A 27,473-nucleotide genomic window follows, 5' to 3' on the forward strand; every position below is an offset into this window, starting at 1 on the left:
GATTAATATGTTGTGCGTTAATATATTATTTTGAAGTTAAATATTACAAATTATTTAAGTATTTAAATTATTAGAAGAATGTAGTAGTTAAGTTTGGATTGCAACCATTTTATGACATAAAGCATGAGTACCGCTCAAGTTTGGGTTGCAACCTAGGTTACTCCACCAGCCGAGTTGCATGCTTAGGTTAGAGTTAATTTCTTTTTTGATTTTTTTAATTACATCAACTCTTAGTTTTACTGGTGACCAGTACCCAACCTTAGATCACCAATAAAGGTGTTCTTTTAACTTTTCATCTAAGAAAAAGATTTAGATGCAAATTTAACATTTTAGGTCAAGTCTTTTTCTAGCCCAAAAATTTTCGAACCGGAACCGAAAATACTAAAACAGATTGTTTCTAAAAACTCAAAAAACCAAATTGATAAGATAAGCCCAAGCCGGGTGTGATCTTAAGAAAACAACTCACGAGAAGAGTTCAACCTCGGCCTTAACTGAGTTTGTCATATTAGTCAAAACTGTAACACTAGACTATTAATTAATACACCTCATAGGCCGAGTTCAATTATAGGGGTTAGAGCACAAGTATCAGGGTTGTCTCCGAGAATTTAAATACCTTGATGGAACCAAAATAAAAAGGCTCGTAGGCCATAACGAAAATTTTGTATTCGCTAATGTACATGGATAAAACTCGACCGATTTATTATAAGCAGAATGAGCATGTAATTATCTTATAAATCATTGCAAATAACCTTATTTATAACACCAAAAAACATATATATATGTAATATTTTTAAAAAAGTATGTGCCCTAAAACTTATGTGCCCCGGCCGATGATGCGGCTCGCACACCTTCCGAGCCTCCCCTGACAAGTATAATGAATGGATTATAGACATGTGTATATATTTGCACCTAAGTTCACTAATCGTAACTCATTACAAACGAAACTAATTAGAAAGCTTTAGACAATTTAGCAAAACTTTCTTATCTTTAATATAACCATGCTTGATTTCCAAGTAGGCTACTTCACCCTCATTCTTATATGCCTGATCTCCTCTATTTTGGTCTCCAACTTATACAAATCTTTTCGTGTTAAATCTCGTCTTCCTCCAACCCCCTTTTGCCTTCCCATTATTGGGCATCTATACCTCCTTACTCCAAGCATTCATCAAGCTTTAGACAAGCTTTCTAAGCGACATGGGCCAGTATTTCGACTCTATGTAGGCTCAACACCTTGTGTTGTTGCTTCTACACCAGATTCAGCAAAAGCAATCTTAAAAACGAATGAAAATGTCTTTTTAGATCGACCCCAAAACTCAGTTCAGAATTACTTATCCTATGGATACAAAGGCTTGGCCTTTACTCGTTATGGATCTTACTGGAAGTTCTTGAAGAAGATCATGATGTCAGAACTCCTCAACGGTAAAACACTGGATTTGCTTTCTCCAGTTAGACAAGACGAAATTAACCAGTTTATAAAGTATATTTCACAAAAGGCCAAAGATGGTAGCTTTGTAGAACTTGAAAGTGAGCTTATGAAGTTGTCAAGCAACTCGATATTAAGAATGTGCATGAGCAAAAGGCCTTCAGAAGACGATGGTTCAACGGACATTACCAAGATAGTTAGTGAGGCAGCCGAGCTTTTGGGTAAATTTAACATTTCAGATCATATATGGTTTTGTAAGAATCTAGACTTGCAGGGATTTGGGAAACGATCAGAGGATATTCGTAGAAGATTTGACACACTGATGGAAACAATCATTACGGACCATGAAGTGGCAAGAAAGCAGAAGAAACGAGAAGCCAAGGACTTGCTCAAAATTTTACTCCATATATCAGAAGATGAGAACATGGATACAAAGTTATCCCAGGAGAACATTAAAGCTTTCGTTCTTGTAAATAATATCTAAGTATCTAACATATATTTAAAATTAATTTACTTTTAACATATGCATTCGATCACAAACATGTCTGGATACCATTCCAGGATATATTAATTGCCGGAACAGATACATCTGCTATAACCATAGAATGGGCACTAGCGGAACTCATAAACCATCCAAACATAATGAAAAAGGCAGTGGAGGAAATCGACCAAGTCATCGGAAAAAATAGGCTTATCCAAGAATCGGACATACCAAACCTTCCATTCCTCCAAGCAATTGTTAAGGAGTCACTACGCTTGCACCCTACAATCCCACTGATTCCTAGATCATCAACACAAGATTGCACCGTGGGTGGATACCATATTCCAGCAAACACTACAACCTTGGTCAACGTTTGGAGCCTGGGTTAAGACCCCACTCACTGGGATACCCCACTTGAGTTCTGGCCCGAAAGATTTGATGGAAAGCAATCGGATGTGAGAGGACAACACTTTCACTTATTGTCATTTGGGAGTGGAAGAAGGATGTGCCCTGGGACTTCATTAGGATTGCTAATGGTACACACAATCCTTGGTGCAATGATCCAATGTTTTGAGTGGAAGGCAGGGAAAAATGGGAATCTAGCTACTGTTGATATGGAAGAGGGTATTGGAGCCACACTTCCTAGAGCTAATCATTTGATCTGTGTTCCCGTTGCACGACTTGATCCCATCCCGTTGTCCATGTAATACGTCATTGATAAGTTTTTATTCGTGTCGAGATATACAACCTTCCGTTTTGGAGTCTCGTTGTAATACTCATAAATTTAAACAATAAAAATGATGGGACAAACTATAATAAAATAAAGCATTTCGTTTGTGACAATTAAATAAATTTCACTGTGGCATTTGATGTAGTTTCTTTGATTAGAGCTTTAGGAGGCTTTATTTGACATGCTATAAGTTTGGAATGATTTGGTGATGTTGTTATAGGGTTTGCTTCATCTACCTCAAAGATATCGCATTTTTTGGGTATATGAACACATAACCTAATTATACGTACCAAACACTACTCTAATGTAATGTAATGAAATATTTGTCAATCACGGAAACTAATCGAGAAAATGCCCAAAATGTCCATATAAATATGGACTTCCATATTATGTCCATCCCAAACACCCTTACTTTTTTAGCCAATCAGAGACCACCATTTGCCATTTCTTGGATGACTTTAAATCTTTCCAGTCATTTTAAAGTCATTTTAAAGAAGTCTGGTTCAGGTCAAAACGGATTCCTTTGTAGCTCTATTTTTTTAAAAATGTTTTTCATGAGTTAATATGCTGCCTTAGAAAGCAGTTTGAGGTACTTTTTTTTATCATTTATTAATTACAATGTGCACGGGTTGGTTCTGGTTTGTGTCTCAACCGAAACCAAAATCTTCATTTAAGATGTTTTGAAATCCGATTGATTTCGCTTAGTTCGATAATTATTTTGGTTCAGCTTTTGAGACCTTAAATAAACACCTTTGGAAGCTTTGGAATTAGTCTACACCACAATTTCTTTTATAAATCAAATAGCTTGAGTGGAACTTTGAATTCTAATTTCTATCGTATATTCCAACATATTTTATAAAGTAAAAAAGCTATTATTTTCAAACATTCTTTGTGGCTTACATTCTATTATCATTTTTGATGAGTAAATTATTTAATTTAGTAACTACATGCCCAAATCTATTAAGTATATACTAAAACTAATATTGTTGACCACGTTTACTAGCCTGCGCAGATTCAAATCAACAAACATTAATTTGATAAAAGGTAAGATTAAAACATTTTAGTACTAGATATTATGTTTTGTTGTACAATCAAACATATTCTATCATAGAATCGTGAGACGCCCTGGTGAGAAGTCAGCAATAAATACTTTCCTATTTGGTTCTGATAAGTATATCGCGGTGGTAAAACGGATTGGGTAGTCGAGTTGGATATTGGGTCAAAACGTGTCAATTTGTGTGCATCGTAATGGGCATGATCAGGTTGCCCCAAATAATTTTCCTCAATAAGTTTTAAATAGACAATGGGTCAAAAGGGGCAACTCTTATTTCATTTATAGCATAAGCATTCTCTTTAAATAGATAATGGGTCAAAATAGTTATGCGAGACCAAATTAAAAGGTGCACGCCGTGGGAGTTTACTTTGTTAACCCAGTTTCATATTTAGTTGTATGTTATACAATCTGAATCTTAATCAAAGTGTAAACTTTATTGCCATTCCCTAATTCAATATGGCTGCATAATCTATCTGATCACCCACATTTGATTTCTTGGTTGCATGGAGCAAAAAATTGGTATTGATGCAGTCTACCTACATTTACAAATTACAATCATTGTGTGAATTATTGATATAACATAAGCGGCAAGATCTATAGTTTAGACTGGCTGAGTAACAAACCAATATTTAAGTCCAGACAATGGTCGAGTCGATTTTGTTGACTTGGTGAATCTTTTTATTGTGGTAGCTACAACTTCAAAAATGATAAATCTTTTATTTTGTAACAGTTTGTAATGTTGTATGCCTACAAATCGGCTTTGGGTCACTTTAACCAGTTTGACTGTTCAAAACAGCTGTTATGGGTCATTCGATTTCGCAGAAACAGGTCAAATGGATTATCTTGGAAAATATTAAAACTGTTAATGCCACATTCTGAAGTGAACGGTTATTTCACAACTAAAATCAGTAAAATCAAATTGTTATTGAATTAACTAAATCTTTGTTGTCTTAACCGAAAGATTACAAGATAGAAAAACAAAAACTGATAAAGAACTAGAAGGAGGATGGGAGGACAGATTCATAGAATATGGGATGAGAAGAGAAGCCAAACATTCTAATAATATTCATTCATACCTTCATTGTAATTCAACCTATCTTTTATATCCAACGGTAATTCCCGATCAAACCTTGATCTCTATTTAGTTGGGTCACTGAGATGGGCTGGATGGTTGGGCCTTGTGTGGGTCCAAGTTTGTTTCATAACACATTCCCGCGTTGCCGTTCCCGTCCACATGAAGTGTAAAGAACTAGTTAGCTAGGTGTTGCCGTCCCCGTCCACATGAAGTGTAAAGAACTAGTTAGCTAGGTGACTAATGCATTTGCTTTTCAATAGGCCAGGTTCCTCAACCAAATTTCTCAACTACTCCACCCATGTGAAAATGACAAATATATACGAAGAAATTAAAAAGGTTTGCATTAAGGATTTTAGTTTACTAATTTAATCCATATTGTATTCATTACTACTCTCTGATTTTATTTTACTAATTTAATTTTGCTTTCGATGTATGACGAGTTGACGACGATCGATCATCATTTACAATCCTTCAATTGTAACAAATGTTTGATGTTCATTCACACCCTATCTCGTTGCATCTCCTGCTTAATTTCCTCCAATTATGGTCTCAAAAAGTTATATAACGCAAGATGTCAGCAATTCGTGTTACTTTCTAACTGACTAATAATTAAAAAGAGAGCTCATTTTAGATATTTAGAAGGAATGACAAGCAGTCACAGAACAAAATGTATATATACTGAAAATTCATTAAAAAAATACTCTACTAATAAAACCTGAAAGCCAACGTTAGAAAGATAAGAATATGTTACTGGCAGATGTGCAACTAATTCTGTAATACATGTTATGCATTTAATTGGTAACCGAAGAATAAAAGATAAAGAGTATAACTCAATTAACTTTGTGGTCGCCATAAGCTGATTGATCATATATAACTGGAAGAAATTGCGTTTTCATCTTAAGCAGATATGGTTTTGTTTCAGAAACTAAAGCAAAATAGTTATGGGATTATGACATCATAATACTTGTTCACTGAACGGGCATAAAACTAGTTAAATAGTTATAATGTTTTATTAATTTAATTAAGTTGAAGTTATGTGGTATATATATATCTAATCTAACTATATATATAATTGCCTACCACAAAATCCTACGTGTCACTCTCACGTCGCTCCCCACCCCTTCTAGAGCCACCAAATCTCTTGATTTCCAAATGATGACTTCTCATTGATTTAACCCCGTTTTGACCCGTCTAAGGTTTAAATTTCGCGGGTCATGATTTGTATCAAACCCGGGTACTCTTAAATGGGTCAAAACATCTCCTTAACCCTTTTCTCTTTATGGTATTGAACCTTCATTCTCAGCCACCATCTTCTCCACTCCTATGGAATCCTACATCGTCTTCTTTCTTAATCGAAGCCTCCACCACCAATCACCTCAGATTCACAAAGCCCTAGACCTCAATTCCCCAATTTTTGATCCGGGATCGAAGAAATTCAAGTCATCAACGAATGAAGATGATGTTATCGTAGTTGGATTCGTTCTGTTTTTCCCTAAGTAAGAATAACATTTGATTTCAAAAATCAGAGTTTCATTTGAGCGTACGTTTAGTATTTCAGTGATACATTTGGATTTCAAAATTTAGGGTTTGGATTGGGCATAAGATCCAATAGGTTCTATTAGAGGGAAAACGCACACTGAATTGATTTCTATATGAAGGCTTCTCATTGATTTAACCCGATTTTGACCCGTTCGCGGTACATGGGTCATGGGTCATATCACCTCCAGATCTATATGCGTTCACATATTGTAAACCCTAATCACATTTGCCTTACAATTCATCATCAAATATCATAGTTTATTGCATCGTGGAACCCTAAAATTTGGTGTTGGTGATCTTAGTTTGTTTCAGTGCACGCAATCTGGTATCGGCGGTTCGTTGTTCAATTTTGATGAAGCGTATTTCGATTGAAGACGGGTTCAAGTTGAACCGTCTCAGATCTCTGGTGATTTTGGTAAGTCTCTGTTAATCTTTTCAAATAATCAACTTAACTAAATTGGATTATGATGTAAAGTTAATTTGATTATGATACTCTTGAACAACAATATTGCTTATAAGATATCTGTGAGTATTGACATTCTTTAGTAAATTCTGCACGTGGATCTCGATAGGTTTTATTTTTTAATAATATCCATTTGTGTATGTTCAAAGGAGTCACACTTTAGATATTAAATAAAGTCACATATAGTATGTGAGTTGGGGCCATTCTTTAAAACTAAAAGTTAGTCAAATCTATTTTTAATTGTAATATAGCTTTAAGAATTCATCGTAGAACAGAAAAGAGAGGGTTAGCTGCCATTTGAATTTTTTTCATTTGTGTGTGTTTACACATAGTACTCGAGTGGCATGCTTCAGATACTTGCTTCATTGCTTCATGTACAGATAAGCAACATAAGTTTTTTTTCCTAATATGTAGGTTTTAATTTCTCATAGAAATTATAGCTATAGGGTTTATATGTTTATTCATATTTCAGCTACATTAATAGATGCAGATCTTCGCGAGATCCTTATTTGTGATTTTAAGGGCGCGCATCATATTGCAACCTATAAAAGATCTAAATGTGCAAAATTTGGGATACAAATTAGCCATTAGTTGAAGTGGCTATCGATTCCTATATTCAGAGATAGTTACGAAGGATATGCTTTAATTCCGTGTGTAGGTTTATGTTGTAATTTTGTTCCATAACACCCGTCATTCTAGAAGTTTTTACAATTGGCATTCAAGAAAAAAAAACATGTTATCTATAATCTTCATTAGAGATAATATCATCATCCTCTTGGATGAAATTTCCGCTAAACTGTAGATTTTTGTATTATATTAACTGTGCTTATACATGCTTTTAACTAATGTTGCATTTTTAAAATTTTAGGCCGACTCTGAAGTGCAAAGACAATTAACTGCTCAGGCATGTATCACAAAGGGTATCCACGTTTTTATCATACCTTATATAAATATTTGTCATTCATTTCCATATTTTTCTGTTGTAACATTTTTAAAATCATAATAGAAATCAGATTAGTTGGGTTGGCCCAAAACAGCTTTATTCAAAATTTAGTTCTTTTTTAACAGAGTTTATTTTGACAAATATGATTTGCGTAACTTTAAACATTTGATTTGTTTCGTTATAAGCTACCTTTTAAATCATGGTTACCTGTTTGAGCCATTAAACATGGCCCGAATCAAGATGTTCATAGTTGTCACGTCTAATGTTTAGCTTTATCTTCCCTAGTTTTGTATATAATTACATGTTTAAATCTCCATTACCAATTTGACTTCTATAACAAGTCAATGGCCACTTCACTATTGACTTCATTACAACTCTCACTGAGATATGCTACGTAACCCAAACAACTTCCATTTCAGTGTACCCTTAATTTGAATATAACAATTATTTTTATTTGTAAGTATCAATTCGGTACTACCGATAAATACCGTGCTTTTGGTAGGGTTCGGGTCAAGTGTTATCTTAAATATATATTTTCATTATTACAGAAATTTTCAAACAATCTATCACCCTTTTACAGACCCTAACCCTGAAGACATGAATGATCTTGCTTTTGAAAAAGCACGTTCATCCATTAAACTTGAGCAGAAGAGGTGGTTAAAAGGGCCGATTCAACCAAAATTGCGATCGAAAACACAAATGAGGAGGTACGAAATGGAAAATAAAGCAAATATATAATATTTTTTTTTGTTTAATAGTTGCACATATTTTTTATGGTTATTATGAACAATTTATAATGTTATTATTGTTTCACAAATTAAAGGATGGTAAAGTTTGTGAGGGACGATAGTTGCTGGTGTACGGGTCAAGTTGTTCCGAAACCATGGAGTTATATTTTTCTAATTTTTTTATTTTCATCAAATAGTTAGTCAGTTGTATTATTTCAAATAAATTATTATTTTTAACAAAATGATTTAGATGGTTTATGACGTAATAGACTACTGTAAGTGACTTTTGACCCATTCGTTAGGAGTTTCCCCCTATACACATTAGAGCTCTTAGAGATAAAACATAAATCCATATATAAGTAAATGGGTTGTGACCTTTAGCCGAAAGACAAGGGTAAATGCACCGATCAGCCGGTGTCTCAATCTTGCGGTGCACGTATATAATGTATGTGTGTGTGAACCCTCGGGTGGACAAAAGTTAAATTGCACTAATATTGACGTTATTTACTAACTCTCGTGAAAATAACGTTAAAAGTGCCGGAAGGTTAATCAAGCATCATGTGGTGGCGTTGATAGTCGAAAGACAAGGGTACATGCACCGATCAGCCGATGTCCCGATGATTGACTGCTATGTGCCTTATGTCCAGGCTTGATGCTACTATCAAACCGGGAGTCTCACCGGACGCAACCTCTCTATCCCTATGGGGTAGAGGTAAGGCTATCTACATCTTACCCTCCTCAGACCCTACCATAGCTTTGCTATTGGTGGGATATACTGAGTATGATGATGATGATGATGATGGTTGTGGCCGTCAGTTCTACATACCATGAATAATTGGTTTTAAAGGTGTAAACGAGCCAAGCCATGCATGAGCTACTTGAAATTAGATCACTAAAAGCTCGAATCGAGCAAAACTTAAACGAGCATGAGTCTAAAAGTAAGCTCTTTTAATAATGAGCATATACCCTAGCTTCATTTATTGAGCTTGTGCTGGCTCACGAACCTAAACGAGCCGTCTTTTATTTGTATGATTTTTATTACATATATTAAATATATATCTACAATAGTTCTTATGAGACACTGTTTGAACTCGAATTCGATTAGCGAACAGCCTGTACCCTATCTTCACTTGTTGAGCTTGAGCTGGCTCACGAACCTAAACTACGAGTCTTTTATTTATATAATTTTTATTTAATGTGTTAAATATATATCTATAATAGTTCTTAAGAGACACTGTTTCAACTAAAATTAAAAAACATAACATACTCTATACATTCATATAAACTTTAAATTTAATACCTAAATACATCACACATGAAAAATAAATATTCTAAATGATTTTAAAAAAATAAATAAAAGTGACCCGCGTAATACGCGGGCTAAAAACTAGTAATATATAAAAACGAAAACATAAAAATTCTACGTGTCGCGATGTGGTCGCTCCCCCTTTTTTTGGAGTCACCAGATTTGCTTGATTTTTAAATGGAGGATTCTCATGCATTTGACCCGAATTCATGGATATGGGTCTTACCAAACCCAGATATTCCTTAAACGGGTAATAACATCTCATTAAATAAAAAATTATTTTAACCAAATTATTGATGTAAAAATCCTATAAAATAGGATATACTAAAAATTAATATCTTATTTATTTTAAAAAAGATATATATATATATATTATTTAAATTAAAAAACCAATTTTATAGTAAAAAAAATAAATGGGTCTTGGGTCTCATCAAACTATAAGTATATTATTAACTTTCATAAATATTATTTATAATTAAAAAACCAATTTTATAAATGGAGGATTCTCATGCATTTGACCCGAATTCATGGATATGGGTCTTACCAAACCCAGATATTCCTTAAACGGGTAATAACATCTCATTAAATAAAAAATTATTTTAACCAAATTATTGATATAAAAATCCTATAAAATAGGATATACTAAAAATTAATATCTTATTTATTTTAAAAAAGATATATATATATATATATATATTATTTAAATTAAAAAACCAATTTTATAGTAAAAAAAATAAATGGGTCTTGGGTCTCATCAAACTATAAGTATATTATTAACTTTCATAAATATTATTTATAATTAAAAAACCAATTTTATAATAAAAAAATAAACGGGTCTTGGGTTTCATCAAAACCATATAGCTTTTAAACCGGGTTATAACATCTCATTTATTTGTGAAACAATTTATTATCAAACCATAAGTATATTATTAACTTTCATACAATAAAAAAATCTAAATTTAAAAAGTAAATAAATAAAAAATATAAAACAATACAAGGATAAAAACTAGTATAATATACGTAGTTATAAACGTGGGCACATACGATATTATTCTTTCGGCTCATTAATTAACAATTGCAATGAATATACAGGTCAACAATTGTGTGCAAGCCTCTTGTTATTGAATTTAGTACTTTCTTGAATTTATACAATTGTGTACAGTTCAACAGTGCGGGTTTGAATTTGATCACTTGTATGAGGAATAGATTATAAAAATTTAGTTTATATATTTGCACCTAAGTTACACTAATCATATAACTCATAACACACAAAACTAATTAGAAAGGTTTAGACAATTTAAGCAAAACTTTCTTATCTTTAATATAACCATTCATAACACACAAAACTAATTAGAAAGGTTTAGACAATTTAAGCAAAACTTTCTTATCTTTAATATAACCATGCCTGATTTCCAAGCAGATTACTACATAATCTTTCTTATATGCCTGATCTCCGTCATTTGGATCTCCAAATTATACAAATCTTCTGATGTTGATACTCATCTTCCACCAACCCCCTTTTGCCTTCCCATTATCGGGCATCTACACCTCCTTGGTCCAATCCCTCATCAAGCGTTTCACAAGCTATCTAACCGACACGGGCCATTATTTCGGCTCTTTCTTGGGTCCACACCTTGTGTTGTTGCTTCTACTCCTGAAATAGCAAAAGAAATCTTAAAAACGCATGATAATGTCTTTTTAGATCGACCACAAAACTCATTTGTGAATATTATATCCTATGGATACAAAGGCTTGGCCTTTACTCGTTATGGATCTTACTGGAAGTTCTTGAAGAAGATTATGATGTCGGAACTCCTCAACGGTAAAACATTGGATTTACTATCTCCAGATAGACATGACGAAATTAACCAGTTTATAAAATATATTGCACAAAAGGCCAAAGATGGTAGGTTTGTGGAACTTGAGGGTGAGCTAATGAAGTTGTCAAGAAACTCGATATTGAGAATGTTTATGAGCAAAAGGCCTTCAGAAGACGATGGGTTAGGGGACATAACCAAGATAATTAGCGGCTGAGATTATTGGTAGATTTAACCTTTCAGATCATATATGGTTTTGTAAGAATCCAGACTTGCAGGGATTTGCTAAAAAATCGAAGGATATTCATAGAAGATTCGACGCGTTGATGGAAACGCTCATTACAGACCATGAAGAAACAAGAAAACAGGAGACAAGAGAAGCCAAGGACTTGCTCAACATTTTACTCCATATTTCAGAAGATGAGAGCATGGAGATAAACTTAACCCGGGAGAACATTAAAGCCTTCATTCTGGTAAAATAGCATCAACATATCATATCTAAAATTTATTTATCATTCAAATATTATCAACTAACATGTCTGTCCATCATTCCAGGATATATTAGTTGCCGGAACAGACACTTCTGCGATAACCATAGAATGGGCTTTAGCAGAACTCATCAACCATCCAAACATAATGAAAAAAGCAGTTGAAGAAATCGACCAAGTCATCGGAAAAAATAGGCTTATCCAAGAATCGGACATACCAAACCTTCCATACCTCCAAGCAATTGTTAAGGAATCACTACGCTTGTGTTAGATTTAATCCCTCCAAGTTAAAGTTTAGGGTTAGTTATGTAAATATGTCATAGTATGTTTTAGTTAGTTTTAATATTTATGTATTGTAGAAGGGTTGAAGTTGTAATTAGTATTAAGATCATTAGACATGTACGTCTATATAAACCTTCAACATCAATAAAGAATTCATACCTTTTGCAAATTGTATCTTCTTGTTTTCATTGATTAATCATTCATTCTTAAATCTTGGGCAACAATTGGCATCAGAGCCATCTTAATTGCTCTCAATTGAAATCAATCGCCGACTGTTATTACTTTGATTCGATTTGGGTTCTACAAATTGTTTGTGGAATTGTTTGAGACGTCAACAGAAGAATCGAAATCAAATCCAATCAACTCGTGATTCACATTCATTGTGATCTTTTCTAAATTGTTTAGAAAATTTTAACGATTGAAACATCAGGCTGTTACAAGAATCTTTGTGATTCTTATTTGCTGTTACCAGATTGTTTTGCGGCCTTGCTGTTTCTTTTATTGAAATCAAATTGATCCAAATCGCGGTTCACATCTGTTTTTTTTTCTGAGTTGTCCATAAAATTTTTAGCGATTAAAGGGTTCTTCAAAGTTTGTTGTTTATTTCTGGTAGTCGAAACTTCTTAAATCCATCAGATTTGGTTTTTGGTTTAAGATAATTTATTTATTATTATAAAAACACCAAGTGGATTGTTATTTTCTTTGTTGAAAACAATCATCTTATTGATTGTGTTGTGCGACGGGAAGAAAAAAGAAAAAGGCACCAATTCTTGGTTGTGTTGTACGACGAGAAACAAAAAAAAGAACTGGCACACATATTTTTTGTTTTTTTTGCACAAGTTGCTTAAAACTTTGACTCACAAATCATGTATTAGATTTGCGTATTGCTTTTTTTTTGTATTGGTGGGGTAAAACAAGCATAACTTTGTGTTGTGAAGATAGAACAAAAAATAGAAACACGTCTGTTGTGATTTTAGTTATTTGTTCCGGACCAAGAATACCCCTAATTTAAAGATTTGTAATCTTTTGATAAATTAAAACCAAGATCAGATCGTTGGAATCTGTTAGTGTAGTGGTTTAATACGAATACGGATTCATTATTTTTGTTTCAGAACCGAGTTTTGCTGTAAACTTTTGAAGACGGTTCTTATAAGTTTAAAAGTTAAACTTAATTATCTAAAACCTTGTTTATACTTTGTGTATAATTTATACTTTGTGTATAATAAGTATTATTATCTTTAAAGGAAACCATGATGGAAAGTCCAAAGGATAATAATGCTATTGTAACGCATAAAGGACCGGGATCATCTTTTTCGAATTTCCAATGCCCTATGTTAAAATCAACTAACTATACAACATGGGCAATTCGAATGAAGACCATGCTAGATGCAAATGGCCTCTGGGAGATGATAGAACCCGATGAAGAAACAATAATAGATGTCAAGAAAGACAAATATACTATTGCCTACTTGTTTCAATCTTTATCCGAAGATTTACTCCTACAAGTTGCAGACTGTAAAACTGCAAGAGAGGTGTGGGATTCATTAAAAACCAGACATATTGGTGCAACGCAAGTGCAAGAAGCACGGTTGCAAAGCATTAAGTCTGAGTTTGATAAATTACATATGAAAGATGATGAGACTATTGATTCTTTCACATTGAGACTAACAAATGTTGTTAGTAAAGCAACTAGTTGTGGTGAAAAGATTGATCAAACCACACTAGTAAGAAAAATATTAACCTCAATGCCCGATAGTTTTTTGCATATAATTGCTTCGATTGAGCAATTTACTGATTTAAAGCAAGTAACCGTGGACGACATTATCGGGAGGCTTAAAACCTATGAGGAAAGGATTAAATCCAAAAGAGGAGTTGTGACCGAAACTCAGGATAAACTCTTGTTCACACGCCATGACAAGAATGAGGGTCATGGGAAATATTTTGGAAAACATGGACCGAAGAGGTTCAATGCATCACGAAAGAATTGGCGTGATGGCAAAGGAAAACATGTTGATAAGGATGATAAATCATGTCAACATTCTCATTACAATAAACCTAAGAAAACTCAAAGAGATCTGAGTAAGGTTAAGTGCTATAAATACAAGCAGCGTGGGCATTATGCCAACACGTATCCTCAAAGGGATCAAACACATGATCAATCTAACTTGGTGGAAGAGGATAAAGAACCCACGTTGTTGATGGCAGTTCTTAGTGAACATGAGATCCATCAAGAAATTTTCCTAAACGAAAAGGAAATTAAGCTTAATCTATATACATCCATCAATGAGAGTCTATGGTAATTAGACAATGGTGCAAGTAACCATATGACTGGTAATAGAAATCATTTCAAAGAACTAGACGAAAAGATCTCCGGACGAGTTCGTTTTGGTGATGGTTCGTTTGTAGATATTAAAGGACGAGGCTCAATTCTGTTGGAATGTAAAAATAAGGAACAGAGAATTATATCTCATGTTTACTACATTCCAAGTTTGAAAAGCAATATTCTGAGCCGCGGACAATTAACAGAAAACGGCTGTAAAGTTCAATTGGAACGCGACTCTTTATTTCTATATGATCATAATCAAACATTGCTTATGAAAGTCACACGCTCAAGGAATAGACTTTACAATATCAATCTGAAAATTGGTGAACCCGTTTGTTTATTGTCCAAATTAGATGACGAGGCGTGGCTGTGGCATGCTCGGTTGGGTCATCTGAACTTTGACGCAATAAAGTCAATGACTCATAAAAACTTGGTTCAAGGGATTCCTTGTATTAATCATGCAAGTCAAGTCTGTGACGTATGTCTCTTAGGAAAGCACATTAGAGCCCCATTCCCGAACCAAGCCAAGTTTAAATCTGTTAAACCATTAGACTTGGTTTATGGAGACCTTTATGGTCCTATATAACCACCTACTTATTCTGGAAAGAAATATATTTTCTTACTTGTAGACGATTGTACTCGTTACATGTGGGTATATTTTTTAACTTCTAAAGATCAAGCTTTTGAAGTCTTTAGAGAATTTAAAAGAATGGTGGAGAAGGAGGTTGGAACAAAATTAAAAATGTTAAGAACTGATAGAGGAGGAGAGTTCACATCAAGTGAATTCCATCAGTTCTGTAAAGATAATGGTATAGCCAGGCAACTTACAGCACCCTATTCACCACAACAGAATGGTGTGGTTGAACGTAGAAACAGAACTATGTTATCTACTACGCGTAGCATAATGAAGGCTATGTCAATGCCTCAAAACTTTTGGGGTGAAGCTGTAAGGCAAACTGTATACGTTTTAAACCGAATCCCAACTAAAGCACTAACGGATGCTACACCTTTTGAAGCGTTAAAAGGTAGAAAACCAAACCTAAAAAATTTAAGGGTTTTCGGGTGTGTAGCATATGCTAAGGTACCATCATCTTGCCAAATTAGATGATAGAAGTGTCAAGATGGTATATTTGGGAATTGAGGAAGGATCAAAAGCATATAGACTTTATGATCCCAATACTAAACGAATTTGCATCAGTCGAGATGTAAAATTCTTAGAAAAGGATTCATGGAATTGGAAAGAGTACATGAATGAAGTTGGTAGTTAGGAACATGAATGGGTAGATTTCATTGTTGAGGATAACTTTAATGAAGTTCCTCAAGAAAACAATGAAACAATCCCGGTGACTCAAGAGGATGAATATACGAAAGATAATGGCCAAGAATATGAAGAACCATTATCTCCTAATTCTCCTAGCAATCCTGTCACACCTCCAACATACGTTTATGAGCCAAATTCAGCCGAGGTTGCTGAATATAGACCAATTACTGATAGCTCATTAGATTCTTTCGATCATACACCATTGAGAGGTTTTAAACCTTTGGGAGATGTGTATAAAAGGTCCAAAAAGATTAACACTGATGTTAATGAACTTTTCTGGCTGAAGAAGAACCTCATAATTACAAGGAGGCAGCCAAGGACAAGAAATGGATTGAGGCTATGCAAGCTGAGATAGACTCAATAAACAAGAATAATACTTGGAAATTGACCAAATTACCCAATGATCATAAGGCAATCGGCCTAAAATGGGTATTCAAGACCAAAAGAGATGCGAGCGGGAAAATAAAAAAGCATAAGGCTCGTTTGGTAGCCAAAGGCTATGTACAACAGCATGGTATAGACTTTGATGAAGTCTTTGCTCCTGTAGCCCGCATAGAGACGGTTCGTCTCATCTTAGCTCTTGCAGCTTATAATGGATGGGAAGTACATCACCTAGATGTAAAATCCGCATTCCTACATGAAGAACTGAAGGAAGAAGTCTATGTTTCACAACCCGAAGGATTTGTGAAAACACAAGATGCAGGAAAGGTCTACAAACTTTCCAAAGCATTATACGGACTTAGACAAGCGCCACGTGCATGGAATGTGAAACTTGATCACACTTTAAAATCACTTGATTTTAAGAAATGTACGTTGGAACATGCAGTCTATACGAAGAAAAGCAAAAGTTCTACTTTGCTTGTTGGAGTCTATGTTGATGATCTAATAATAACTGGATCTTCAAAGAAAGAAATAGACTCGTTCAAAACTCAAATGGAAGAAAAATTTGAGATGAGTGACCTTGGGTTATCGGCTTACTATCTTGGTATAGAAGTTACCCAATCAGGGGGTGAAATATCTATCAAGCAAGCTGGTTACATTACAAAGATTCTAAAGAATGTTGGAATGTTGGACAGTAATGAAACCAAAATCCCTATGAACCCTGGTACACTCTTGACTAAAACCGAAGGTGGAAAATCAGTTGATCCCACTGAATATAGAAGTCTAATTGGATGCTTAAGGTACCTACTTCATACTAGACCAGATTTGTCATATTCAATTGGTTTACTCAGCAGGTTTATGCAAGAACCTAAAGAACACCATTTCAAAGCCATTCATCAAGTTCTACGTTATATCAAAGGCATTAAAGACTTCGGCATAACTTATAAGAGGAATGGAGGATGTAAAATAACTGGTTGTAGTGATAGCAGTTATGGTGTTAATACTGAAGAAGGAAAAGGCACTACGGGGATAGTGTTCTATTTTGTGAATTCTCCCATAACTTGGTGCACACAAAAGCAACAAACTATGGCACTCTCTTCATGTGAATCTGAATTCATGGCTGCAACGGCTGCAGCATGTCAAGCACTATGGCTAAAGAGACTACTAAGTGAACTCACCGGATGGAAAGAAGAAAAGATTACTCTATATGTCGACAACATATCCGCTATCGCGCTGATGAAGAACCCGGTGTTTCATGGAAGAAGTAAACACATTGACACCCGTTATCATTTCATAAGGGAATGTGTCGAAGACAATCACATCACTGTTGAACATATAAGTGGAGAACTTCAAAGAGCGGACATCTTAACAAAAGCATTGGCAAGGATAAAGTTTGCTACAATGAGGAAACTGCTCGGTGTTGAAGACTTACTTGTTCGTGATTAAGGGGGTGAATGTTAGATTTAATCCTTCCAAGTTAAAGTCTAGGGTTATGTAAATATGGCATAGTATGTTTTAGTTAGTTTTAATATTTATGTATTGTAGAAGGGTTGAAGTTGTAATTAGTATTAAGATCATTAGACATGTACTTCTATATAAACCTTCAACATCAATAAAGAATTCATACCTTTTGCAAATTGTATCTTCTTGTTTTCATTGATTAATCATTCATTCTTAAATCTTGGGCAACAGCTTGCACCCTGCAATCCCATTGATTCCTAGATTATCAACACAAGATTGCACCGTGGGAGGATACAATATTCCAGCAAACACTACCACTCTGGTCAACGTTTGGAGTCTGTGCCGAGACCCCACTCACTGGGAAAATCCACTTGAATTCCGGCCCGAAAGATTTGATGGAAAGCAGTTGGATGTGAGAGGACAACACTTCCATTTATTATCATTTGGGAGTGGAAGAAGGATGTGTCCTTGGACTTCATTAGGATTGCTAATGGTGCACACAACTCTTGGTGCAATGATTCAGTGCTTTGAGTGGAAGGCACGGAACAATGGGAATTTAGATATCGTTGATATGGAAGAGGGTGTTGGGCTTTCACTTCCTAGAGCTAATCCTTTGGTTTGTATTCCCGTTGCACGACTTGATCCCATCCCTTTGTCCATGTAGCACGTTATTGATAAGTTTTTATTTGTGTCAAGATATCTAATTACCTTCCAGTTTGGATCAGTCTCATTGTAATACCTATAAAAGTAAACAATAAAATTGATAGGGCGAACTGTGCAAGATTACTTTACTGAAGTTCCCATATTTGAAGCTGATGTATTCAAAAGAAGGTTATTTTAAAAAAGTGTGGATCTGAAAAAAGCCTATGGCCAATTTTGAAACTTGGGTCAAGGTTGACTTTTATGATCAAATTAGTGTTCTAGAGATTGTTGACTTTTTTAGTCAATTTTGTCTTTTTTGTCAAGGTTGACTTTACTTTGGCAAAGTTGATCACTGGTGGGGTCTGACCTTTGCAATCAGCTTTGTTTAGAATACTTATTGGATTAACATTGCCAAGGGGGAATATTATGTGCTTAAATCTTGCTGCTGAAACTTGATTAATTTCTGTTTGTTAATATGAGTATGCATATCAGCATATGTCAATTCTGGTTCACTTATTTATGAAAGTCAATGACAAAGTGGGAACTACAGGCTGGTGGTCTTGTAACTCATTCTCTTATATCAAGTGTGTTATGGAAGCTTTATCTTTGTAAGTGCTAAGTATCATATTCCTCTTAGTGATGCCATTGATCGAATTGATGGAGGTGAATAAAGATCATGAGAGGAATGATGAGGTTATAGCTGCAATCTATCATCTTGCCGGATTGCATTGGAGCAAAACTATGTTAGTGGAGTTCTAAACTAATATGAGACAGGTTCTAAAAGTCAAAAGTAACAAGAATAATGGTATAGTAAAGGGATATTTGGCTGTTCATGGGAAGGATGTTAGTTCAAGAAGTCAAGAGTATGATTATGAAACTAAAATACATAAGGATTGTCATAAAAATAAGGGAGCCCAGTTAAGAAGTAATATACGATTGAATGGGGCCCAATGCTGTTATTGACATGTTTGAGTTATGTAAAATGTTATGCATCAAGGATTCAAGCCCAATGTGTTAACTACCAACCGAATAACATGTCGTTTTAAAGATGTTTTTGTTGTGTCATAAGCTATACGAGTATTGCCAATACTATTACGGGAGTTTACTAAGTTTTCTTTTGGGTTTGGTGTCGTTATCAACCGATACCGACTCTCGTCGCTGCAACGCCGGTGGGTTTTGTTACTTGATTTAAATTAATTTATTTTTAACTAAGTTTTACCGTAGAAAATTGGGATAGTATAAAATGCTGTTGTATTCATAACATTCTAGATTGTGTCAGACATCTAGTAGAAGAGCTCCAAACATAAAAAGTTAGTATCTAACAACAATTATTGACATAAGACTTGGTCTTTATTCCATAAACATCATTGTCTGCCGGCTAGAATCTGTTTATATACAAGAATAACACCAAATTTGTTGAGCATATAATATTCCTTAATTAATATAACTTCTAAAGGAGATTTAATTTACATAAATATGGGCATTCTTTTAATTACTTGATTGTGCACAGCATCTTAAAACCTCTGATAGCCATGCCTGAATTCCAAGGTTACTTTTTCTTCTTCCTGATTTGGCTGATCTCCACCATCTTCATACGAGCTTTATTTAAATCTACAAGTACTAAACCTAATCTTCCACCGAGCCCGTTCGCCCTACCGATCATTGGGCATCTCCACCTACTAGCTCCAATCGCTCATCAAGCTTTTCACAAACTTTCTCTTCGTTATGGCCCAGTTTTTCGTCTCTTTCTTGGTTTGGTACCTTGTGTGGTGGCTTGTTCACCAGAAATGGCAAAAGAGTTCCTTAAACATATGAAAATGCATATTTAGACCGATCCCAAAACTCGGCTGTGGCATACCTAACTTATGGATCACAAGACTTCTCATTTGCTCCTTATGGATCTTATTGGAAATTTATGAAGAAGATAGTCATGTCACAGCTTTTAAATGGTACAACACTTGACTTGCTACATCCGGTTAGGCAAGACGAGATTAATCGTTTCATGACATCACTCTTTCGAAAGGCCAAAATTGGAAAAGCGGTTGATCTTAATGGGGAGCTGGTGAAGATGTCAAACAATGTAATATCAAGAATGCTTATGAGTGAAAGGTGTTCAGAGGATGAACATGAGCCTGAGGAAATGAAGAAGTTGGTTACTGAGATAGCCGAGATTACGGGTAAGTTTAACCTCTCGGATTACATCTGAATCTTTAAGAATCTTGACGTGCAGGGTTTTGGGAAAAGGTTGAAGGATATACGTACAAGATTCGATGAATTGATAGAGAGGATTATTAAAGAGCATGAAGCTTCAAGAAAGCTGGAGTCAAGAAAAGTGAAGGACCTGCTTGAGATTTTACTTGATGTAGCCGAAGATGAAACCATGGAGATAAAGTTGACTAGAGAAAACATTAAAGCCTTCATTCTGGTACCGTTAGCCGACCAAATCTGTTATATAGGTTCATGTTTGTATGTTCAAAACTTAAAAATGCTAACATGTGAATATCTCGTTTCAGGATATATTTGCTGCGGGAACCGACACTTCGGCTATCACAATAGAATGGGCACTAGCGGAACTCATTAACCATCCAAATATAATGAAAAAAGCGGTAGAATAAATTGATCAAGTGATTGGAAAAAAAACGGCTTTTACAAGAATCGGACATACCAAACCTTCCGTACCTCCAAGCAATAGTCAAGGAAACACTAAGACTCCACTCTACAGGTCCAATGATAGTAAGACAATCCACAGAAGATTGTACAGTGGCTGGTTATCATATTCCAGCGAACACTACTATTTTTATCAATGTGTGGGCCCTCGGCCGAGACCCGAACCATTGGGAAAATCCACTTGAATTTAGGCCTGAGTGTTTTGAACAACTCAACTTGGATGTTTGAGGACAACATTTTCACTTGTTACCATTTGGTATTGGGAGGAGCATGTGTCCTGGAACTTCACTGGCATTGCAAGTGGTACATACGACACTCGGTGCTATGATTCAGTGCTTTGATTGGAAGGCTGGGGAAAATGGAAATCTTACTAGTGTTGATATGGAAGAGGGCCTTGGGATCACACTTCCTAGAGCAAACCCTTTGGTTTGTATTCCTGTGGCCAGGCTTAATCCAATACCATTGTAATATAACATGTAAGAAACCGATAACTGCAGAAGAATAACCAGTTTAGTTTTTCCAAAAGGTTTCTTCTGTAATGTTATAACCTAGCACAATGAAACGAATACTTTAATATCTTTGTTAAAGATAAAGACTTGATTACACTGATGTTCCTTGTGTTTTGCTCATTTTGCACGTTGATCGAGTTACCAATTAACTTCAAGAAATGGTAAGTTTAGTCCAACTTTTTGCATAAATGTAACACCATTGTTGGTTGGCGCGGATGTCGTTAACTTTTGTTAGTTAAGTACCCCTCGATCTTAAAAATTAAAAATAAACTAAAATTTGGAACATAGTGGTGGTCCTGTTGGATATCGTATGAAAATTTGTGTTATATCGTGATCGAATTAGATTAAGCACAAATCCAATTGATGTTTATGGCGCCGACTGACTAACCGTTCAACTAATAACAAATTTAGCTATTTACAATATCAACTGTCTAATATTCCCCATATTCCCCCTAAGCTTGATTGGAGCAAGGTTAAGCAAATTCCTGCTATGAATAAAACTTTTGTTTGTAAGGACTTTGTGAATATGTTAGTTGCTTTATTCTTGGTGGAGCAGAATCTTACCTTGATATCTTCGCTCTTTACCAAATCTCTGATGTGGTATAAATTATACATATATAATATAAATATTTCATAAACTTTTAATAGTTTTTTTATTAAATATTATTCGCATGTTGTTCAAATTTTGATTTTAAAAGTCTCAACTTAACAATAATTACTAATGATTGGTTTATTTTATTTTGATCGTATTTGTTCGCTGCATTTTATGTATTGTTAGTGCTTAATATTTATTTATAAATTGTACCGGTTTCATTACAAAAATAATAATCTAGTATATATCATTTTGTTTTTATGCAGGTTTACAATAAAAGGGTGTCAAAATCTTGACGTGCTTTGTGATGTATATAGATATAAGTCAATTGTAATCGATTTTAACCCGGTGGTTTAAATTTGTAAATACGATATGATATTGGTACTCACTAAGACACGCTAGGGCAAGTACACCCATCGTTGGTGTAATATAGCGAATGTAAATACTTAGATCGTCCAAGGATACAAGAGCTTTTAGTATCGGGATGCAGTCAACGTTTCCACACCAAAAAGGGAGTTTGTTTTGAAAGTTATAATTAAAATCTAAATAAAGAAAACAAAAGATAAGTGTTTGAAAATAATCACAAGAAATAATCACTTGGGTTTAATTTCCCTTTTAATGGCAAGATTTGCCTTTTAATTGTGGACTTCCAAAAAATCACTAGATAATCACTTGGGTTTAATTACCCCTTAATGGCATGATTAACCTTTTAACCGTGGACTTCCAAAAGATCATTGTACGAAAATAGAAATGACTCAGATCATTTTAAGATCTCAATTCAACTGAAGAGAACCGATAAACCAACCATAGATAGAACCGGTCTAGATTATACCCAACTGGTCCAATATTCTGTCTTTATAATATATACATGTCGGCCCTCAGCAACAGCAGTGGTGGACACCAAACCCAGCCTAGGCAGGAAAAAATAGGTGCCACCACCATTACACCCGTCAAAAACCAGGCGCCACGTGCACTTCTCCATCCTTTATGCATCGTCATTCTATTCACACCTAACATCACCATCATTACACTTTTGAATGTTTTTTGTTGGTCCATCCATCACCATCTTCATCACCATGATTAAAGACTTGGTTATCTAATCCCTCAATTACACATGATTCATTGATTGGTCACTGTTTATGTGGCAGTGACGTAAGACTTTAATTAACTTCTCCACAACACATAGTGTAATGACACTCTAATAAAATAATTAAAGTGATTTATAGTTAGTTTAAACGTGAAGATTATATAAAAATTCAAACTAAACTCAAAGAATCAAGGGTTAAACAAGTGCACTAATTCTAATTAAACGGGTAAGACATAAAGTTGTCTTTCAAAGGTGTAACACCTTTTTGTATTTGAGAAAGAGTGGAAATAAGAATTTCAAATTTATTCTTTTGCTAAAACTAAGGTCGTCATCATCCCACCAGAGCCACGTGGAAAATAAGCCCAATCACACCCATGTCAACTAGCTTGACTAGCAGATCATCCTAAAAGAGGTCGAAAATTACCACCAAAACCATCACATTCATTGTATATGCACTAAAATCCCAAAAACTTCCCACAATGGTGGTATGTAAAAACTCAATTCATATAAAAGAATATAACAATAATCAGAAGTTTGTGAATATTATTAAAAGCATGCATACTTAATACTGAATTACATAAAGTTTAATAGAGCCAAAGACACTAAACAAACAAACTACTAACGTGAACGACAAGGATATCCGTTGGCTAACAACTCAGACCAACAATTTATTAGATAATTTAAGTGCGTGCTTCTTGGTGTTGAACCAATCCATTAGCTTGAATTGTTGTCAACAGTTACTTCGGTAACGGGATTGGATTTAATCTAGCCACAGGAACACATACCAAGGGGTTAGCTCGAGAAAGTAACAGCCCGGTTCCCTCCGTCATATCAACACTTGTTAAATTTCCATCTTTCCCAGCTTTCCACTCAAAGCACTGAATCATAGCAACAAGAGTTAATTGTACCATCGACAACGCTAGTGAAATCCCAGGACATATCCTCCTCCCAGTACCAAACGGTAACATGTGAAAGTGTTGCCCTCTCACATCCAACGGGTTCTCTATGAATCTTTCAGGCAGGAATTCAAGTGGGTTTTCCCAATAGTTCGGGTCTCTACTAATAGCCCATATGTTCACAAAAACATTTGTTTTTGCTGGAATATGGTAACATGCGACTATGCAATCTGTTGTTGATCTTCTTGGAATTAATGGGCTAGGCGCATGAAGACGTAAACTTTCCTTTACAACTGATTGGAGGTATGGAAGGTTGGGTATGTCTGATTCGTCTAAAAGTCTGTTTTTACCAATTTTATTGTCGATTTCTTCTGTTGCTTTTTTCATTATGTCCGGATGATTGATGAGTTCTGCTAATGCCCATTCGATGGTAAGCGCCGTAGGGTCTGTTCCTGCGGTGAATATATTCTGAATGACAATAATTAAAAAAGTTACTACTTTGATTATGCAAACCATAAATGCAAAGTGATATATGTAGTACTATGTTTTAATGTTACCAGGACTAGGGCCTTAATGTTCTCTTTCGACAACTGTATCTCCATACTTTGATCTTCAGCGACATCGAGTAAAATGCTGAGCAAGTCTTTCTCTTGTGAACCCGTATCCTGCTTTCTTGCCTCTTCGTGTTCTTTAATGATTCTCTCTATCAGTTCATCATATCTTCTATGGATACTCTCCAACTTTTTCCTTATTCCCTGCAAGTCTACTTTCTTAAGCAACCATATGTTGTCTGCGAAATTAAAGTTGCTCGTAAATTCATTTATGTCGGCAAACAGTTTCCTCATGTCATTTGCCTCGCTCTCCTTGCCTGAACAACGTGTGTTCATAATCATTCTTGAAATGAGATTGTTGGTCGTCTTGCTAATCTCCACGCCAACATCCACATATTTCCCATCTTTAGCATTTTGATATAATGACATCATAAATTGATTAATCTCATCTTGCCTAACAGATTGGAGCAAATCAAGTGTTGTTCCATTAAACAGCTGTGACGTAACTATCTTCTTCGTGAACTTCCAATATGGTCCATACGGAACAAAGGCAAAGTCTTTTGATCCATAAGTTAGGTATTTTAAGGCTGAATTGCCGGGTCGATCTAAATACGAATTCTTGTTGGTTTTAAGAAACTGGCTCGCTGTTTCTGCTGAACACACGACAACACAAGGCACATAGCCTATAAGGACTCGAAAAACTGCCCCGTATTGAAGAGAAAGCTTGTGGAAAGCGCGATGAGGGGTCGGAGTTAGAAGGTGGAGATGTCCAATGATGGGAAGGGCAAAAGGAGTTGGTGGAAGATGAGATTTACGCCTAACAGATTTGAATAACACCCGGATAAAGATGGTGGAGATCAGGCATATGAGAACAAGGGAAAGTAGGATTGAAAATCAGCCATGGAATAGTGGAAACTATTTGCTGTCATGGATATTATGTATGAAGATTTGTTTTTCTATTTATAGACTCTGCACTGAGTTAGTTAACATATTTTTATATTTGTTTGTGCATTCTGATCTGATTCATAACAAAATTTCTTTTTATTCAGCATGTGATTCCTTTTTCTAGTTGTGTTTAAAAAATATTTACACCAAAAGATATCTTTGTATGCTAGTTTCCATAAAGTAATTTTATTAAGCTTTAGATTCCATTGAATGGGATTGACGACAAGTGAAGATGCTTGATACTGTTTTCAATACTTAACTATGTTAATATTTAAACTACCACGAGTTTTTATAATATAATAATGGGTTAGTCTAAACGTACACCCTTATGTACTTGTTATATCCCCTCCTATAGACTTTCATTTCCTTTAACATTTTTATTTGGCATATTACTACATTTTAATATTTTTAGTCATTTCAAGTCTCCCTTTAAAATATCAAATCAAATACTACAATTTTTTTTTATTATTTCTTTCTTTGTGTTTATTGTTCTTTATAATAATAATAATAATATTTATTATGATTATAAAATGTATTTAAAGAATAATGATATAACGCCTTTATAAAAACGATAAAACATTTTTTATATATTTATTTATCATATGCCTCACTCCCGACAAAAAGATCATCTAAATAATTTTTGATAAGTTCGAAAGCTTGAAATTAACGTCACATGAGAAAAGAACCAACTTGTTGATCAAGTCGTATGTTGTTTAAACTGTTTTATTGATGAAAAAAATGTGTTTCTTTTTTAAAGTAAGTTATCTTTAAAAATTATTTAAAAAGAAAAACACACCCTAAAAGTATTAAAATACTTGTAGAAAAAAATGGTTTATTATTTTTAATTATAAAAAACGTTTTAACACAAACAAATTTTTTTGTTATTTAGAAAAACAAAAAAAATGTTTTATAGTATACAAAAAAAATATTAAAGAAAAGGGAAAGAAAAGCACTTTAAATAATAAAAAAACTTTTTTTATTAAATAATGATAATAAAAGATGAGAAAATGACATAGAATAAACACAAAGGTTTAAATTGTATTAATGTAAAACTTGAGGGGGGTATACGTTTAGTAAAAATGAAGAGGATGGATGTACGTTTAGCAACACCCTATATAATTCACATTATATATGGGGATGGAATATTAGGGGGAAAGTTAACGTACAAATGAAATTAATGTGCTAAACGTGAGAATCAAGTAGAGTAATTATATATACAAGCAGAGTGTTTATGTAATTACATCATAAAGTAATTAATTACTTTATGATGTAATTACATAAACACTCTGCTTGTATATATAATTACTTTATTTGATTCTCACGTTTAGCACATTAATTTCATTTGTATTTGATTCAAACCCGAAATACTAAGTAACACCTCCAACTCGAAAGAACTCCGATTAAACTATTTTTTTTTTTATTTTTGTCTCTCAATTTTAAAGTTGGTATTGTAAAGAAAAATTTTTAGGAAAATAGTTCGTAGAATAAAATAATACAATTTATAAATATGAATTACGATACATGAAATAAATAAAGCAGTATATTACAATACAAGAAAGGAGGCGTTACAACTATTTAAACGAAACTGAAATGAAGTAGTATAACATATGATATATAATAACTAAGAATGCGAAATATTGAAATGAAAGAAAGCAAAGTAAATCAGGTGATGCGAATTATTGGATCTCACTGCCACCCTCTGCTTATAAAGTTCATACAAGCATACTATAGTCACAAATCATATCTTTCGTACTCTTTTTTTTATCAAT

General features: G+C 34.3%; 1 protein-coding gene and 3 pseudogenes across 4 annotated transcripts; 3 read left to right on the top strand and 1 right to left on the bottom strand.

Moving 5' to 3' along the window:
- The first annotated feature begins 873 nt into the window (after window positions 1-873).
- On the top strand, window positions 874-2,765 carry LOC143579492 (cytochrome P450 93A3-like). Its single transcript, XM_077062783.1, has 2 exons — window positions 874-1,892; window positions 1,985-2,765. The coding sequence occupies exons 1-2, from the start codon at window positions 999-1,001 to the stop codon at window positions 2,291-2,293; spliced, it is 1,203 nt and encodes a 400-aa protein (XP_076918898.1). The 5' UTR covers window positions 874-998; the 3' UTR covers window positions 2,294-2,765.
- An 8,314-nt stretch (window positions 2,766-11,079) lies between these two features.
- Window positions 11,080-19,512, top strand: LOC143579478 (cytochrome P450 93A3-like; annotated as a pseudogene). Its single transcript, XR_013143468.1, has 3 exons — window positions 11,080-12,032; window positions 12,115-12,311; window positions 18,047-19,512. The product of XR_013143468.1 is annotated as a cytochrome P450 93A3-like (transcript).
- A 477-nt stretch (window positions 19,513-19,989) lies between these two features.
- On the top strand, window positions 19,990-21,623 carry LOC143579493 (cytochrome P450 93A3-like; annotated as a pseudogene). The gene is made up of 2 exons (XR_013143470.1): window positions 19,990-20,882; window positions 20,971-21,623. The product of XR_013143470.1 is annotated as a cytochrome P450 93A3-like (transcript).
- Window positions 21,624-23,723: 2,100 nt separating this feature from the next.
- LOC143579494 (cytochrome P450 93A3-like) lies at window positions 23,724-25,661 on the bottom strand (annotated as a pseudogene). The gene is made up of 2 exons (XR_013143471.1): window positions 24,766-25,661; window positions 23,724-24,676 (listed from the first exon to the last, which is right to left on the bottom strand). The product of XR_013143471.1 is annotated as a cytochrome P450 93A3-like (transcript).
- Window positions 25,662-27,473: the final 1,812 nt, after the last annotated feature.

The sequence above is a fragment of the Bidens hawaiensis genome, unplaced genomic scaffold (genome assembly GCF_021521415.1).
Source record: "Bidens hawaiensis isolate Kalapana, Puna unplaced genomic scaffold, B.hawaiensis_p1.1 tig00029860_1, whole genome shotgun sequence".
In the NCBI taxonomy this organism is placed as follows: Eukaryota; Viridiplantae; Streptophyta; class Magnoliopsida; order Asterales; family Asteraceae; genus Bidens; species Bidens hawaiensis.

Coding starts and splice junctions, on each gene's coding strand:
- LOC143579492 (XM_077062783.1), top strand. CDS start 999: ATGCTTGATTTCCAAGTAGGCTACTTCACCCTCATTCTTATATGCCTG. Junction 1,893..1,984: donor ACATTAAAGCTTTCGTTCTT/GTAAATAATATC, acceptor ATACCATTCCAG/GATATATTAATTGCCGGAAC.